At 48.2% G+C, this 16,267-nt stretch overlaps 1 protein-coding gene across 1 annotated transcript in view; it reads left to right on the top strand.

Annotated features, from left to right (window-relative positions):
- OSBPL10 (oxysterol binding protein like 10) overlaps nucleotides 1-16,267 on the top strand; it is a 162,363-nt gene that overhangs the window by 41,906 nt on the left and 104,190 nt on the right. Inside the window, exons 2-3 of the mRNA XM_064169540.1 lie at nucleotides 195-370; nucleotides 2,994-3,073. Coding sequence (XP_064025610.1) covers nucleotides 195-370; nucleotides 2,994-3,073 — 256 coding nt within the window. The remainder of the gene's footprint in view (nucleotides 1-194; nucleotides 371-2,993; nucleotides 3,074-16,267) is intronic.

Raw genomic sequence — 16,267 nt, 5'->3', positions numbered from 1 at the left:
CTAGTGGGAGGTGTCCCTGCCTATGGTTGGACCTGGATGAGCTTTGAGGTCCCTTCCAACCTGCCCCATTCTATGAATAAAAGAAGTGCCCATGAAAACCCAAGCCCATAACAATCAAAGCAGTGGTACCTTACAGACTGAGGACGCCAAGGCTGACCTAGCCTCATTCGTGTGTTTGCAATTTCTCTGGGCAGGTACTTTGTGCTGGACTTCGAGACAGGGATCCTGCAGTACTTTGTGAATGAGCAAAGCAAAAGCCAGAAGCCACGAGGGGCCTTGTCTTTAGCCGGAGCCATCATCTCGCCCAGCGACGAAGTGCCGCACATGCTGGTGGTCTACTCTGCCAACGGAGAGATGTACAAGTTGAGAGGTACAGTGCTGCTGCAAGGGCCAGCTGAATCGTTCTTCTCTGCCATTCCTGCTTCTGCATGTTTGATTTATCTTGTAATTAATATATCTTTTAATCCCCTGTACTGTCAGAAAGCAATGCCCATACAACTACGTTGCTGCGTGCTACTTCGTAGTACACAATGGAAGAGCGATCTGGAGTGACACAGGTGTGACATTTTGATTGTATGGTGTATTCTGTTGCTCCTGAAGGAAGGAAAAGCTGCTTTTGTTGTGGTTCACAGAGTAGCATTTAATTCCTAATATTGTTCTACCCTGCTACCATCCTGCAGTGCAGTAATGTATGGGGTAATGGGTTGTTAATGGGTTGATAATAGGTCGGAGAGCACAAAAATGACAATGCAAGACCATTCTTGTTTCTCTTCTCAGTCTTGCAATAATTCAATACTTGTTTAACATAACATTTTGCCTTCTCTTACTCCCAAATGTAAGTAGGCAATACAGGGTACATAAGAATTACTTTGGACTATTTTATTTGACTTTTTAAATGTTCTTTCTCTTCTTTTTAAAAGCAGTATTCTGATTCTGAGGTGTTTATGGGGGATCGATGAGGATGCTTTCATCAGAGTAGTTCTAAAGAAGCAGTGTTTAAAAACACCTTACAAAAGGTATTTTAGGAACTGACATGTAACACAGTGTAGCAGAATTTTCAAATTATATTAGTTTTATTCTGACCACATTAGTTTTATTCTGTCCTGTTCAATATCTTTGTTGATGATTTGGACCAGAGGATTGAGTCCAGCATCAGTAAGTTTGCAGATGACATCAAGCTAGGAGCAGGTATGGAGTTGTTGGAGGCTAGGAGAGCCCTGCAGAGGGACCTGGACAGGCTGCATGGGTGGGCAGAGGCCAATGGGTTGAGATTTAATAAGGCCAAGTGCAGGGTTCTACACTGTGGCCACAACAACCCCAAGCAGCACTGCAGGCTGGGGCCAGAGTGGCTGAGAGCAGCCAGGCAGAGAGGGACCTGGGAGTACTGGTAGAGAGTAGCTGAAGCTGAGGCAGCAGTGCCCAGGTGGGCAGCAGAGCCAATGGCATCCTGGGCTGGCTCAGGAGCAGTGTGGGCAGCAGGACAAGGGAGGTTCTTCTGCCCCTGTGCTCAGCACTGCTCAGGCCACACCTTGAGTGCTGTGTCCAGTTCTGGTCTCGTCCATTCAAGAGAGATGTTGAGGTGCTGGAAGGTGTTTGGAGAAGGGCAGCAAGGCTGGGGAGGGGCCTGGAGCACAGCCCTGTGAGGAGAGGCTGAGGGAGCTGGGGGTGTGCAGCCGGCAGGAGAGGAGGCTCAGGGCAGAGCTCATTGCTGCCTACAGCTACCTGCAGGGAGGCTGTAGCCAGGTGGGGTTGGGCTCTGCTGCCAGGCAAGCAGCAACAGAACAAGGGGACACAGTCTCAAGCTGTGCCAGGGCAGGTCTAGGCTGGATGTTAGGAGGAAGTTCGTGCCAGAAAGAGTGATTGGCATTGGAATGGGCTGCCCAGGGAGGTGATGGAGTGGCCGTGCCTGGAGGTGTTGAAGCCAAGCCTGGCTGGGGCACTTAGTGCCATGGTCTGGTTGATTGTTTAGGGCTGGGTTCTAGGTGGGGCTGGCTGAGCTTGGAGGTCTCTTCCGACCTGCCTGATTCTGTGATTCACAGCTTTTTTCATCAGTTGCCTGGCAGGACAGAGTATGCAGTACTCCCCTGTGGTGTAGTGTGGTCCTGTTTCATTCTTAGAAGTGATACAGAAGAACACCCAGGGAGAATTCCTGTGCAGGTGTTCTGGAATGAGCACTTGTGGTTTCATTTTCATGCTTCTCCAGCCACTTGTGATCATCAGATGCTCTATGATCCTTCATAATTTAATTGGATCTATGAATTTGATTGAAATCACTAAATAAGTTTTATGCTGAGCCAATAAACACTGAAGTACATAATAGTAGAGGAAGTAAAAGAAAATACTTGCTGAGATCATCCACTCCACATAGCTATTCATAATTAGGACTACTCTAGTAGTTGGCTTAAAAATCAACCCAGAAGCAAACACCTCTCCTGAATAAACTTACTACACAGGAGCCACTGTGTGTAGAGACTGTGGGCAGTCTTTACAAGCACTTTTTAAAGCTGCTTTTAAAGAGATGTGTGGGAAAATGTGCTTTGCCTTCTGGTATCTTTGGATTGCATGTGAATGACACATTGGTTTAAAGAGATTTAGTGGAACTGCATTAAAATAGATGTACTTAAGTGTCTGTAGAACTGATACTTTGTCTGGTAGCTGACAGCCTGAGCCTGGGGGTTTCACTGATGTCATTGTTACAGTATGACCCTTGTGCTTCACAGAGAGACCAGTAGAACAGGTGAGCACCAAAGTAACCTTGAGGTAATTCTGGGTTTAGTAACAATTGGAGGAGGTAACTGTGAAGAAGACTGAGCAATTTGCCTCTTCCGACCAGCCACACCTTAAGTTGAGGTTCAGATGTATTGCACCGAAGAACTTAGCCATACTTGATTTCAGTAGAATTTGTAGTGCATCTCCCTCTCAGTCACCTTCTCTTATGCAAAACCAGAGTGGATTTATGTGCCATTCCCTGCATTTTCTTGTTTCTGTTCCAGCTGCTGATGCAAAAGAGAAACAGTACTGGATAACTCAGCTTCGATCCTGTGCCAAACACCACAAGGAAGGTAATTCTAAGGTAAATAATTGAGAGGGAGAAGTAACTATTATGTTTTGAGTAGTGTAGGCAAAGAACAGCATGATCTGGACAGCAGACTGGAGTAGGTTGATGTTTGGGGGTTTATGCATAAAAGCAGGAAGTTATTTGTCACTGACTGGGGCAAGCTGGAGTTAATTGGGCAGTCTCAGTGAGTAAGCAGTGTCCTGTTTGTGAGAAACTAATGAAGTAGACAGTTGATTGAGTGGGTGAATGAACAGCTTATTTATAAATACCTGTCTTATGTCCTGATTAGTATTGAAGATTGGTAAATGTACTAGCATTGGAGATTTGCTTTATTTCCTCTTACAAGAGTTGATGGCTCCTGTTAGAGAAGCTTCAGGTAGGTGTTAGCAGTGGTCACTCTTTAGCATCTTAACCAAATCTGAACCAGGGCATCGTGTTAAGATTTGTGTTATTAACTTATCTTTGGAAATGATGTCAGAGTTTTTAACCTTGGAGAGATAAATATTTTGGACAGATTCAAAACATATTCTGGGTTTAAAAATAGCAGAATGATGGTTTGAGGGTGTCCCCTGACTCAAACTAGAGATGACATCAATATTTGTTAATTAGAACCCACTTTGAAAGTTGGAGATACTAAAACCAAACAACTCTCCCTATTATAAACAAATGATGAAGGTCTTTTCTATATGCTTTTGTCTACAACTCCCTGAAGGGAGGCTGTAGCCAGGTGGGGTTGGGCTCTTCTCCCAGACAACCAGCAACAGAAGAAGGGGACACAGTCTCAAGTTGTGCCAGGGGAGGTCTAGGCTGGCTGTTAGGAGGAAGTTGTTGTCAGAGAGAGTGATTGGCATTGGAATGGGCTGTCCAGGGAGGTGGTGGAGTCACCATCACTGGAGGTATTCAAGCAAAGCCTGGCTGGGGCACTTAGTGCCATGGTCTGGTTGATTGGCTGGGGCTGGGTGCTAGGTTGGACTGGGTGATCTTGGAGGTCTCTTCCAACCTGCTTGATTCTATGATTCTAATAATAAGTCCCTAAAAACCCAAACAACTCCTGTTCTTCTCTTCAGTCTAAGTGCTTCTGTTGATGTCTTTACAAGAATGAAAAAGATTTTGCTCTCTTCCTGATTCTTTGCTATATGTAAAAAGAAAATGCATAGAACTGCATGCAGAAAGAATTCCTTCCTGCCCCAGGCTTGTGACAGTATCAGGCTTCCATTAACTGCTCTCAAAGTCATGTTCTGGGTATCTTTGCAAGTTGGACTTTTAAAAGCTAAGGGATATTTTCAGGAGAAGAGCATTCATGTGAGTGTGTGAAGTGAAAGAAATCCAACTTTTTCTCCTTTTTGAATTACAGAGACTCCTTAGGAAGTGGTTCTGGTATAATTTCCCTCTTTGAAGGAGAATAAGCAGCTTCACTTTTGGTGCTCTTTCGGTTCCTACATGTGGTAGTTCAATGTGGGCTCTGTGTAGCTGTGGCCCAGCAACGTTCAGAGAGGTGCAGCTCTGCTTGACGAGGATGTACTGACAGTTGCTGGTGATTTGCAGCTAAGGGAATTCCGGTGCTAGACAGACATGGTAACTTTTCATGCTGAACTGCCACTAGTGAATTATTCCTCAGTAACTTTTCTGGTCACTTCTTGAACCCATTGACATGGTTATTAGTTGAACTGTTGCTCAATATATATGATATCAAAAACTTATGCAGTGGCTTTGGTGGGGCCACACCTCCAGTATTGTGTTGGGTTTTGGGCACCAGAGTGCAAGAGAGATGTGGAGGTGCTGAAGCAGGTCCAGAGGAGGTCAATGAAGCTGAGGAGGGGGCTGGAGAATAAATCTTATGAGGAGTGACTGAGGGCGCTGGGGATGGTTAGTGTGAAACAGAGGAGGCTGAGGGGAGACCTCATTGCTGTCTACAGCTACCTGGAGGGACATTGTGGAGAGGCTGCTGCTGGGCTCTCCTCACATGTAATTGGAGACAGAACAAGGGGGAATGGCCTCAAGCTGAGAATGAGGAGGTTTAGATTGGAGATTGGGAAAAACTTTTTCATGGAGAGAGTGGTCAGGGAGTGGAATGAGCTGCCCAGGGAGGTGGTGGAGTCACCCAGCCTGGCTGTGTTTAAGGTTGGTTTGGATGTGGTGCTTAGGGCTATGGTTTAAGGTGAATCTTGTAGAGCAGGGTTCTAGGCTGGACTTGGTGATGCTGAGGGGCTTTGCCAGCCTGCCTGGTGCTGTGATTCTGTGTACCAGTTCCTATACTTCTACTCTGTATTTGTTTGCTAATATTTCTAATACTGGATTTGCTTTTCTCTATTTGCCTGATCCTGATAAATAATTCTATAGAGGTGTCACCAAAATCTAATTCTGGAGTGGCAATAATTGAGTTGAGATATTTAAGTGAGTTCTGGATCATTTTTCCTCCTTAGGTAAAAACTATTTACACTCAGTAATAATCTATGCCTAGAATTTTTTACTCTGCCTCTCCACGTTGAGCTCTTGCAGTGGTAGTCCCTACATATTTTGTTAAGCTCTGAATTAATTAGTAGGGCAAGAGAAAAACCTTGGTGTTGTAGCACTGAAAGTAGCCAGTAATTAGTAGTGGTCCAGAAAAGGCAAATAGAATATTAGGGTTTATCAGGAAAGGAGCAAGGAACAAAAGACTTAGACTGTTATAAGTCTGTCACATACTTGTCTTGAATACTTTAATTTCTGAAACAAATGTTGGAGTGGTGGCAAGTGCTTCTCATCAGTTACTGTGTGCAGAATGTGCTCTGTCTAATGGAACCTGTCTACTCTCAGGTCTCTTTCTGTGACGGGAAAGGGCTCTGGAGCCAATAAATAGGGAGTATTTGCTACCTGCTTAGCCTGGAGAAGAGGAGGCTCAGGGGTGACCTTATTGCTGCCTACAACTACCTGAGGGGTGGTTGTGGCCAGGAGGAGGTTGCTCTCTTCTCTCAGGTGGCCAGCACCAGAACGAGAGGACACAGCCTCAGGCTGCGCCAGGGGAAATTTCGGCTCGAGGTGAGGAGAAAGTTCTTCCCTGAGAGAGTCATTGGACACTGGAATGGGCTGCCTGGGGAGGTGGTGGAGTCGCCGTCCCTGGGGCAGTTCAAGGCAAGGTTGGATGTGGCACTTGGTGCCATGGTCTGGCCTTGATCTCTGTGGTAAAGGGTTGGACTTGATGATCTGTGAGGTCTCTTCCAACCTTGGTGATACTGTGATACTGTGTTGGTATGGAGGTGCCTTAAAGAAAATGAGCTGTAAGCAGGTTCAAAACAGGAGATTAATGAGAAATGGAAATCATTATGAGTTACTTTGGATGCTGTCAAGGTCCAGAGAACAGAGATGAACAATATCTCTGTCCAGAGATGCAAGATCTGTTCTTATGGATTTCTGTGTTGTGAATTTAAGGTGCAAATGAGACCAGAGCTCACCACAAAGCTCTTTATTAGAGGATAAAGTTGGACAAAACAGAGGGAGAGAGAGAGAAGGGGGAGAGAGAGATAAAGAGAATGTTGGAGAAGAAGAGAAGAAGCAGGGAAGGAAAAGAACTGTGATCATATTACCCTCAGTCGCAGATGGGGGGTGGAGAGAGAGACGGGTGCGTGGCCCAGGGCTGGTCTGCTGTGGAGTTCGGCTGGTGGTGGTGCTGCTCTGGTAGTCTGGTGGAGGTCCACCCTTGGTAGTCTGCTAGAAGTGCACTCTTGGTGGTCTGCTGGGAGTGCCACCCTTTGGCAGGCAATGCTCCTGCCTTTCACACAGCCTTCTGCTCGGTGTCTGCCTGCAGCTCCTCATGCATTCCATACCCTGCATGCACATCAGCCTTTTCTCTTCGGGGTGGCTGAGATGCAGGCATCCTGGGCATTCTAGCCAGGCTGAGGTCCAGCGGTTTCCGAGGCGTTGTCTGTTGATTTGCATCCCTGAGCTTTAGGCCAAGCACCAAGACTGAGTCCCAGAAGGTAACAAAGGCAATCTTTATCTTTGTTGACTAGGGAGAGACTGATGCAATCCTTATCTTTGTTGATAAACAAGAGAGAGGATTTAGACTCTCACGACTGCCAAAAGTGCATATAAAGGTGAGAAGTATTTGAAAGGCACAAAGTCTTGACTGAGTGTGTCAGTCACAGAAGGTCTAACATCCAGCCTTGAGAAACAGGAAGAGCTTGGAATGAGAAGCATCTCTCTAGACTTGTTCTCCTACTCCTTCATAGTGACCAACCACTGCAGTGGCCTCCTTCTGGTTCCTAGGCTTGTTGTGCAGTAAAATCCAAGGGCTTCCTTGACTGGGAGGTGGTGGACACATGTGGCTGAGGAACCAAATGAAAGGTTGCTTTCATACAGCGGGACAGTGGTTCTTGCATCTGTCTTAGACTGATGAGTTACAGAAAGTTGGCCTTGGATGCTGCCATATAGATTCATTTTTGTTGGTGTAAGCAGTGAGACATTTGAACTGGCTTGGATCCATTTAGAATAAAACAGAAATGTCAAAGAACACAGAAATGTGTTACAGATCTACCTCTAAAATCAGGCTGTTCAGTTGACATGTTTGTTAGTGAAGCATTCTTTATTTCCACTTTTATATGCCACAGAGCTAGTAAAGAATTTACATTGTAGGTATTTTTAAGCAGAGGAGTACAGAAGATGTTGGGAATTCACCTGCTTCTTGTGAGACCACCAATGACTGCTTCTCCACACATCCACTGAAGCAGTGCAGTGCTTACTTTTCCTAGGAGCCTTTCTTCTGAAAGGGTTTATCTCTCGTTATTCAAGATGCTTTCCCCCAATCTTCCCAGACTGTAGCATTACATATAGTGCTAACTTGGGTTTTGTCTGCAAGGAAGTTTTGAAAGCTTTTCTCTGCTTTTCTCCATAGGAGCCAGCATTCAAGTCCTTAATGGTATAGTGATTAGACTTTGGACATCAGGTATTGGTTACACTGCAGTGATGCTTCACAGAAGCTCCAGAGACTAGGAAACGTGTCCACAGAAGGGCAGCAAGGCTGGGGAGGGGCCTGGAGAACCGCCCTGTGAGGAGAGGCTGAGGGAGCTGGGGGTGTGCAGCCTGCAGCAGAGGAGGCTCAGGGCAGAGCTCATTGCTGTCTACAACTACCTGAAGGGAGGCTGTAGCCAGGTGGGGTTGGGCTCTGCTGACAGGCAACCAGGGACAGAACAAGGGGACACAGACTCAAGCTGTGCCAGGGCAGGTCTAGGCTGGATGTGAGGAGGAAGTTGTTGTCAGAGAGAGTGATTGGCATTGGAATGGGCTGCCCAGGGAGGTGGTGGAGTCTCTGTTCCTGGAGGTGTTGAAGCCAAGCCTGGCTGGGGCACTTAGTGCCATGGTCTGGTTGATTGTCTAGGGCTGGGTTCTAGGTGGGGCTGGATGAGTTTGGAGGTTTCCTCCAGCCTGGTTGATTCTGTGATTCATGATGCATTTCTAGAACTCTTTTTTTCTGTTTCCTGCAAGTTTCTTCAGAAGCACTGCCCAGTAGGAGGTGAGGGATGTAAGAACTGCCACATTTCTCTCTGGTCACTATTTCACCCACCTGTTTCTTTTATGTTAGGGTTAGAGGCTAGAATTACACAGAAAAGACTGTAGTGGCACAGAGAAGGTTGCCTAAACTTCCTTTTGGATTACTGAGGACTTGACAAAAATGTGTGGGTTTGGATTTTACTGCAGTAGCTGTGCCATTCGTGGGGCTGACATGATGTGGTTTGTTATCCTCCTGGCAGCAGGGCTGGATCTCTCTCTTTCCACCTCTCCTCATACTTTGAGAAAGTGATAACTGCAAATTGTCCCCCACACTGCTGTGACAAACAGGCAGAGAGATACTTGTGTTTTGCAGTTCTGGAGTTTGAACAGGTCCAAGCTCTTGTCTCTGCTGGGAACAGGCTTGTTTCTACCAGCTGGTGAGTTGGAGCCTGAGCATTTGCTTCCAGCTTCTCTTACAGCTTAAGCTCACCTTTTCCACAGGAGGAATGGCAGGCAGATATTTCTAGCTGTTTTTTAGGAGTCATCTCCTTGAGAAGGAGATGGAATGGGAAGTGTGAAATATGTAGTGAGCTGGATGTTTGCTCTTAGGTGGGACTTACATTACTGGGGAACTAGTGGGAAGTTACTTGAGAGTACCAGCGATGGGGCTGTTAGCTACAGGTCTTACATCCCAGAGAGAGAGCATGTCTTTGAAACCTTGAATAAATCTTGCTGGAAGGAGATTCATAGGAGAACATGAGAACCTGGGGGATGTTCTTCAAAGCTGCAGCTGTGCCACTGCTTCTGTGAAATGCAGAAGGGCATTCCCTCTTCCCGCACTGGCGCCAGATGAGCACTGCTCTTCCTTTCTCTTTCACAGCTACTGCCTGCTTCCAAATGCTACTCTATGACTTTCTCTCCTTGCTGTCTGTAAAGCTTCAGCTGGGGACAAGAGTGGTGGAGGAAATGCAGCAGAGCAAGGGTTTTTTTTTTTAGTTCACAAGATCACAGGGTCACAGGATATTAAGGGTGGGAAGGGACCCAAGGATCACAAGACGTAAGGGGATCATCGAGTCCAACCCCCCTGCCAGAGCAGGACAACACTATCTAACACAGACCACAGAGAAACACATCCAGACAGGCCTGGAAAGGCTCCAGAGAAGGAGACTCCACAACCTCTCTGGGCAGCCTGTGCCAGGGCTCTGGGACCCTTCCAGGCAAGAAGTTCCCCCTTGTGTTGAGCTGGAACCTCCTGTGCTGCAGCTTCCATCCATTGCTTCTTGTCCTATCCCAGGGAGCAGTGAGCAGAGCCTGTCCCCCCCTCCTGACCCCCAGCCCTCAGATGTTTATAAACATTGATTAAATCCCCTCTCAGTCTTCTCTTCTCCAGACTAAGCAGCCCCAGGTCCCTCAGCCTCTCCTCATCAGGCAGTGCTCCAGTCTCCTCATCATCCTTGTAGCCCTCCACTGGACCCTCTCCAGCAGATCCCTGTCCTTCTTAAACTGGGAAGCCAAAAACCTAAGGCAGTACTCAAGATGAGGTCTCAGCAGGGCAGAGTAGAGGGGCAGGAGAACCTCCCTGGATCTGCTGGACACACTCTGCTTAGTACATCCCAGGATCCCATTGGTCTTCTTGCCCACAAGAAGTGTCCCCCAGCACTCCCAGGTCCCTCTCCCCAGGGCTGCTCTCCAGCAGTCACCTCCCAGCCTGTCCTGCTGCAGTTTGTTATTCCTCCCCAGGTGCAGGACTCTGCACTTGTCCCTGTTGGGCCTCATTTGGTTCCTCTGTGCCCAGCTCTGTCTGTCCAGGTCTCTCTGGATGGCCGCACAGCCTGCAGCTGTCTCAGCCAAGCCTCCCAGCTTGGTGTCATCAGCAAACCTGCTGAGCAGACTCTGTCTGTCTGTCTGTGCCCTCATCAGTGTCACTGATGATGTTGAACAGGACTGGCCCCAGCACTGATCCCTGGGGGACTCCACTGGTTAGAGCTCTCCAGCTGGGCCTGGCACCATTGATCACCACTCTTTGAGCTGTCTTGTAACCAGTTCCTAATCCTCCTCACTGCAAGCTTTTCCTTCCCACACTTCCTGAGCTTGCTCACCAGGATGTCGTAGGAGATGGTGTCAAAGGCCTTGCTAAGGTCAAGGTAGACTACATCCACTGCTCTCCCTGCATCTACCTGTTTAGTTATGGCATCACAGGAATCTATCAGGTTAGTGATGCATGACCTCCCCTTGGTAAATCCACGCTGACTGCTCCTGATAACCTTCTTCTCTCCCAAGTGCCTTGAGATGCCCTCCAGCAGGAGTCACTCCATCATTTTTCCAGGGATGGAGGTGAGGCTGCCTGGTCTGTAGCTCCCTGGAACCTCTTTCTTGCCCTTTTGAAGCCTGCAGTGCCGTTGGCTCTGCTCCAGCCCTCAGGCACCTCTTCTGTCTGCCACCAGTTGGCAAAGACGATGGAGAGTGGCAGAGCAACAACCTCAGGCAGCTTTATCAGCACCCTTGGGTGTATCCTATCAGGGCCCATGGACTTGTGAATGTTCAATGTGTGTCACTGATCCCTAGCCCAGTCTGCACTGACCAGTGGGGAGCATTCCCTCCTCCAGGCTTCCTCTCCTTCACTCAGGGTCTGGAGTCCATAGGGGAGCTCACCCTTAGGGGTAAAGACTGAAGCCAAGAAGACATTCAGCAGCTCTGCCTTCTCTGCACCCTCAGTTCTCAGGCTGCCTCATCGTTCAGCACTGCCCCACGCCTTCCCTGGGCTTCCTGTTTCTACTGATGGGTTTGAAGCAGCCTTTCTTGTTCTCTTTTACTTCCTTTGCCAGCTTCAGTTCCAAGAGGGCTGTGGCCTTCCTCATTGCATTCCTGGTTACCAAAGAAGAAAAAACCCCACAAACAAACACCCCAAACACAAAAAGGGGTACAGTAGGGACTGCATTTTTTTACCATCCTAATAAATGGTTCAGAGGTGAGCTGTGCAGCTAACAAGTGGATGAAACACAACCTAAGTGTGTCACTTCAATTAGATTTTACATCTTCATCATAAAAAAGCAGTAAAAAGAGAATGTTCTCTGGAAAATAATTCCCCTGCTGAAAGGTACTGTTAATGTTCTTGGTGTGTCTCATTTGGCTTAATTACAGATTGCTCAACCACTGTATGGGGGAAGTCTTCTGTGTCTGGATAGGATTCCTGGTTCTTAGACTATTCCAAGTGAACATTACTGTAGAGGTTTTAATTAAAGCATGAGTCAAGCTGCAGTGCAGTGACAGTGCTTCTGAGGAGGGCAGGCTTCTGCAGAATGTTTATGCTAAGTCTAAAAGTAATTTCATAGCCATACATTATCACAAGCCTGTTCTTCTGCTCATGACTGTGGGGTGATGATGGCTACAAAAGTACTATGAAAAACAAACATATGGGGGCTTTATAGCAGCTCTTAATTCCAGTGTGTTGGTTGCTTACTGGATGGGCATATAGCTCTTGTAATTTCCAGCGTAGATTGGGCATGTGGCAAGGAACAGAAAGCTTATCTTGTGAAGTAGCTTCTGAGCTCAGCTGGTAACTTTCAGTTTAGGTCTGTGTCAGAATATGGAGGCAGACTTTCACTTTTTCTAGCTTCAAACTGTACAGTGAGCTGCTAAAAAGTGGATGGGGTGGATTCACGTTTCAGCTGAAATGGTTTGATGGTTCCCTGCAGCTGCAAATGGCATTCCAGCCTCCTTAGAATCATAGAATCAAGCAGGGTGGAAGAGAGCTCCGAGCTCAGCCACTCCAACCTAGCACCCAGCCCTAGCCAATCAACCAGACCATGGCACTAAGTGCCCCAGCCAGGCTTGGCTTCAACACCTCCAGCCACAGCGACTCCACCACCTCCCTGGGCAGCCCAATCCAATGCCAATCACTCTCTCTGCCAGGAACTTCCTCCTAACATCCAGCCTAGACCTGCCCTGCCACACCTTGAGACTGTGTCCCCTTGTTCTGTTGCTGCTTGCCTGGCAGCAGAGCCCAACCCCACCTGGCTACAGCCTCCCTTCAGGCAGCTGCAGACAGCAATGAGCTCTGCCCTGAGCCTCCTCTCCTGCCGGCTGCACACCCCCAGCTCCCTCAGCCTCTCCTCACAGGGCTGTGCTCCAGGCCCCTCCCCAGCCTTGCTGCCCTTCTCCAAACACCTTCCAGCACCTCAGCATCTCTCTTGAATTGAGTGGCCCAGAACTGGACACAGCACTCAAGGTGTGGCCTGAGCAGTGCTGAGCACAGGGGCAGAAGAACCTCCCTTGTCCTGCTGCCCACACTGCTCCTGAGCCAGCCCAGGATGCCATTGGCTCTGCTGCCCACCTGGGCACTGCTGCCTCATCTTCAGCTCCTCTCTCCCAGCACCCCCAGGTCCCTCTCTGCCTGTCTGCTCTCAGCCACTCAGTCCCCAGCCTGTAGTGCTGCTTGGAGTTGTTGTGGCCAAAGTGCAGAACCCTGCACTTGGCCTTGTTAAATCTCATCCCATTGGCCTCTGCCCACCCATCCAGCCTGTCCAGGTCCCTCTGCAGGGCTCTCCTACCTTCCAGCAGCTCCACAGCTGCTCCTAGCTTGGTGTCATCTGCAAACTTACTGATGCTGGACTCAATCCCCTCATCCAGATCATCAATAAAGATACTAAACAGGAGTGGGCCCAGCACTGATCCTTGGGGATCTTTCTTTTTGCTGCCACCCTTTGCATGGGCTCCTTTGTGTTTCTGGGTCTGCTAGAATAAGAATCAGAGGAAATGGCACCTTACTAAAAGGAGCTTAACTCTTTGACCAGTGCAGTGAGCACTGATGCAGGGGGAACTGCACTCTGCTTCCAGCAGGTTCTGGTAGTCTAATGCCCTGCTCTCTTCTCCTGCCTGGCTGAAATGGATCTGGGCAAAACCAAACTGTTCTGTGGTTTAGTCTGCTGCTTTGAATTTAAAACTGAGCCAACCTAATGACTTCATGCCTGTTTGAAGGACTGTCCTGCTCTCTTGCCACTCAAGCAGTGCTCCTGATGTGCTATTACCATCATCAAGCTCTTGGAAAGACAGTCTGGGGATGTCAATCTGTCAAAGAATCTCTGTGTGTGTTTATGTCTCTGCTTCGCTTCTTGGAGTGTCTATCCTAGAGGTCAAATGGGCCTCAGAGCCAGCATGGAGAGGTGATGGAGAGAAAAAAGTCCAGATCTGTCCCTTGCAGTGTTAAACTGCAGTTGCAGGTGTAATGTAGAAGTCTGAGGTCATCCCTTGTATGATTGTGATGGATAGGATGTGCACTTGTTCTCCACAGCTGGAGGAATGGCTGCCAGAGCCCTTTGCCTTTGCTGGGTTTCTTTTTCACTTGTTAATGGCTGGCCACAAGGCACCTTTACATTCCCCAGTGGATGTTTGCTGGCTATTGGTAAAGTCTGCCTGTTTACTGCTTCCATAAGGCCAGGTTAGTGACACTTTCAAGTCTTTGTGACTGCTGATAGGGTTTATTTATGCACATCAAACCTCTTTTCTTTTTGATCAAGTATCATCTTGGCCCTGAACTGTATAGGAGTCAGCTTAAGAATGGTGCATATATTGGACTGGATGAGCTCTTGAGGTCTCTTCCAGCCCCTGACATTCTGTGATTCTGTAATTTCTGAAACAGTTATAGAATATTTTCAGTCCATTTCTGTCTTAGGAAGTGTCTCAGTGGTGCTGAGACTGTCGTGCAGCAGCATAGCCAAGAGTTACCAGAAGAAAACAGCACAGATTTTAGTGACAGGGCTGTATAAAATGTCACTGGATTTGAAACTGGAAAGCTGCAAACCTCTTATCTTGTGGAGGCAAAATTACATCTGGAGCCAACTTGTTCAAAACAGAGATGTTTGAGCCCACAGAGCAGTCTGAATATTCATTGTGAAAAGCAACATTGATACTACCTGGAGCACTGTGCACAGTTCTGGAGCCCCCAACACAAGCAGGACATGGAAGTGTTGGAGCCAGTCCAGAGGAGGCCATGAAGATGCTGAGAGGGCTGCAGCAGCTCTGCTAAGAGCACAGGCTGAGAGAGCTGGGGCTCTGCAGCCTGGAGAAGAGAAGGCTTTGAGGAGACCTTGGAGTGGCCTTCCAGTATCTGAAGGGGCCTACAGGAAGGCTGTGGAGGGACTATTGACAAGGTCTTGTAATGACAGGATGAGAGGTAATGGGTTTGAACTGGCAGAGGGGAGATTCAGAGTGGATATTAGGAAAGGGTTGTTTGCAGTGAGGGTGGTGAGACACTGGCACAGGTTGCCCAGGGATGTTGTGGCTGCTCCCTGCCTGGAGGTGTTCAAGGCCAGGTTGGATGAGGCCCTGAGTGACCTGTTCTAGTGGGAGGTGTCCCTGCCTATGGTAGGGGGTTGGAACTGACTGAGCTTTGAGGTCCCTTCCAACCTGAAGCATTCTACGACTGTACAATTAAAGCATGGTTTGGAAATCTTTACAGTGGTGAGGCTAAGAAGGAAGCATTTCTAGGTACCTATTTGACACCTTTTTCCCTTCCTTTGGAAGTGCCATGAGGATAAAGAATTGTTCTCAGCTCTCTGCTTTCAGAACCTTTCTACAGAAATGTAAAAAAGAAAAAGGAAGAGGCAAACATTTCGGGCTGAGAATGAGCTTGCTGAAATGATTGTTGATGGAGATTTTGTGACAGAATGATTATCTTAGTTTCTTGCTGAAAAGCAGACACGTGTATTGGCTTACCAAAGATGCTGAGGTACTATGATACTGTGAGGAATGTTAGTACCATAGATGGTTGTGGTGGTTTGGGAGTTTTCTGCCCCCCACTCTTATGAAATCACCCAGGCTAGACTCAGCTGGCAGGAAGTTAAGGAATGAAGCTTTATACTCACAGCTTAGCACAAGATACAAGCAGATATTCAGGAGCAGTGTGGGCAGCAGGACAAGGAAGGTTCTGCTGCCCCTGTGCTCAGCACTGCTCAGGCCACACCTTGAGTGCTGTGTCCAGTTCTGGGCTCCTCCATTCAAGAGAGATGTTGAGGTGCTGGAAGGTGTTTGGAGAAGGGCAGCAAGGCTGGGGAGGGGCCTGGAGCACAGCCCTGTGAGGAGAGGCTGAGGGAGCTGGGGGTGTGCAGCCGGCAGGAGAGGAGGCTCAGGGCAGAGCTCATTGCTGTCTGCAGCTGCCTGAAAGGGAGATTGTAGCCAGGTGGGGTTGGGCTCTTCTGCCAGGCAAGCAGCAACAGAAGAAGGGGACATAGTCTGAAGTTGTGCCAGGGCAGGTCTAGACTGGATGTTGTTAGGAAGTTGTTGTCAGAGAGAGTGATTGGCATTGGAATGGGCTGCCCAGGGAGGTGGTGGATTCTCTGTGGCTGGAGGTGTTGAAGCCAAGCCTGGCTGGGGCACTTAGTGCCATGGTCTGGTTGACTGGCAAGGGCTGGGTTCTAGGTTGGACTGGCTGAGCTTGGAGGTCTCTTCCAACCTGGCTGATTCTATGATATTTGCCATATTTACAGCTATAGACTGAAACAGACAAGGTAAAGGTAATCCAGAGACACAGCAGCCCTCCCAGAAACCAGAGTGCCCAGGAGGGGCTCCCAATCACCCTTCCACCTTCTCCCCACCCCTCTGCAATACCCAGAGTTTGCCTTACATGCAAGATGAGTATAGAGAATCAGCCATTGGGATTAGAAAGCAGAAGGATTAGTTACACAGAAGAAGCCCAGGGAGAAAAGTACAGGCACCAACTGCAACAGGGGCACACACCAACTGTCT

This window comes from Pogoniulus pusillus, chromosome 32 (genome assembly GCF_015220805.1).
Source record: "Pogoniulus pusillus isolate bPogPus1 chromosome 32, bPogPus1.pri, whole genome shotgun sequence".
Taxonomy (NCBI): Eukaryota; Metazoa; Chordata; class Aves; order Piciformes; family Lybiidae; genus Pogoniulus; species Pogoniulus pusillus.
This window is presented reverse-complemented; position numbering and strand designations above follow the sequence as displayed.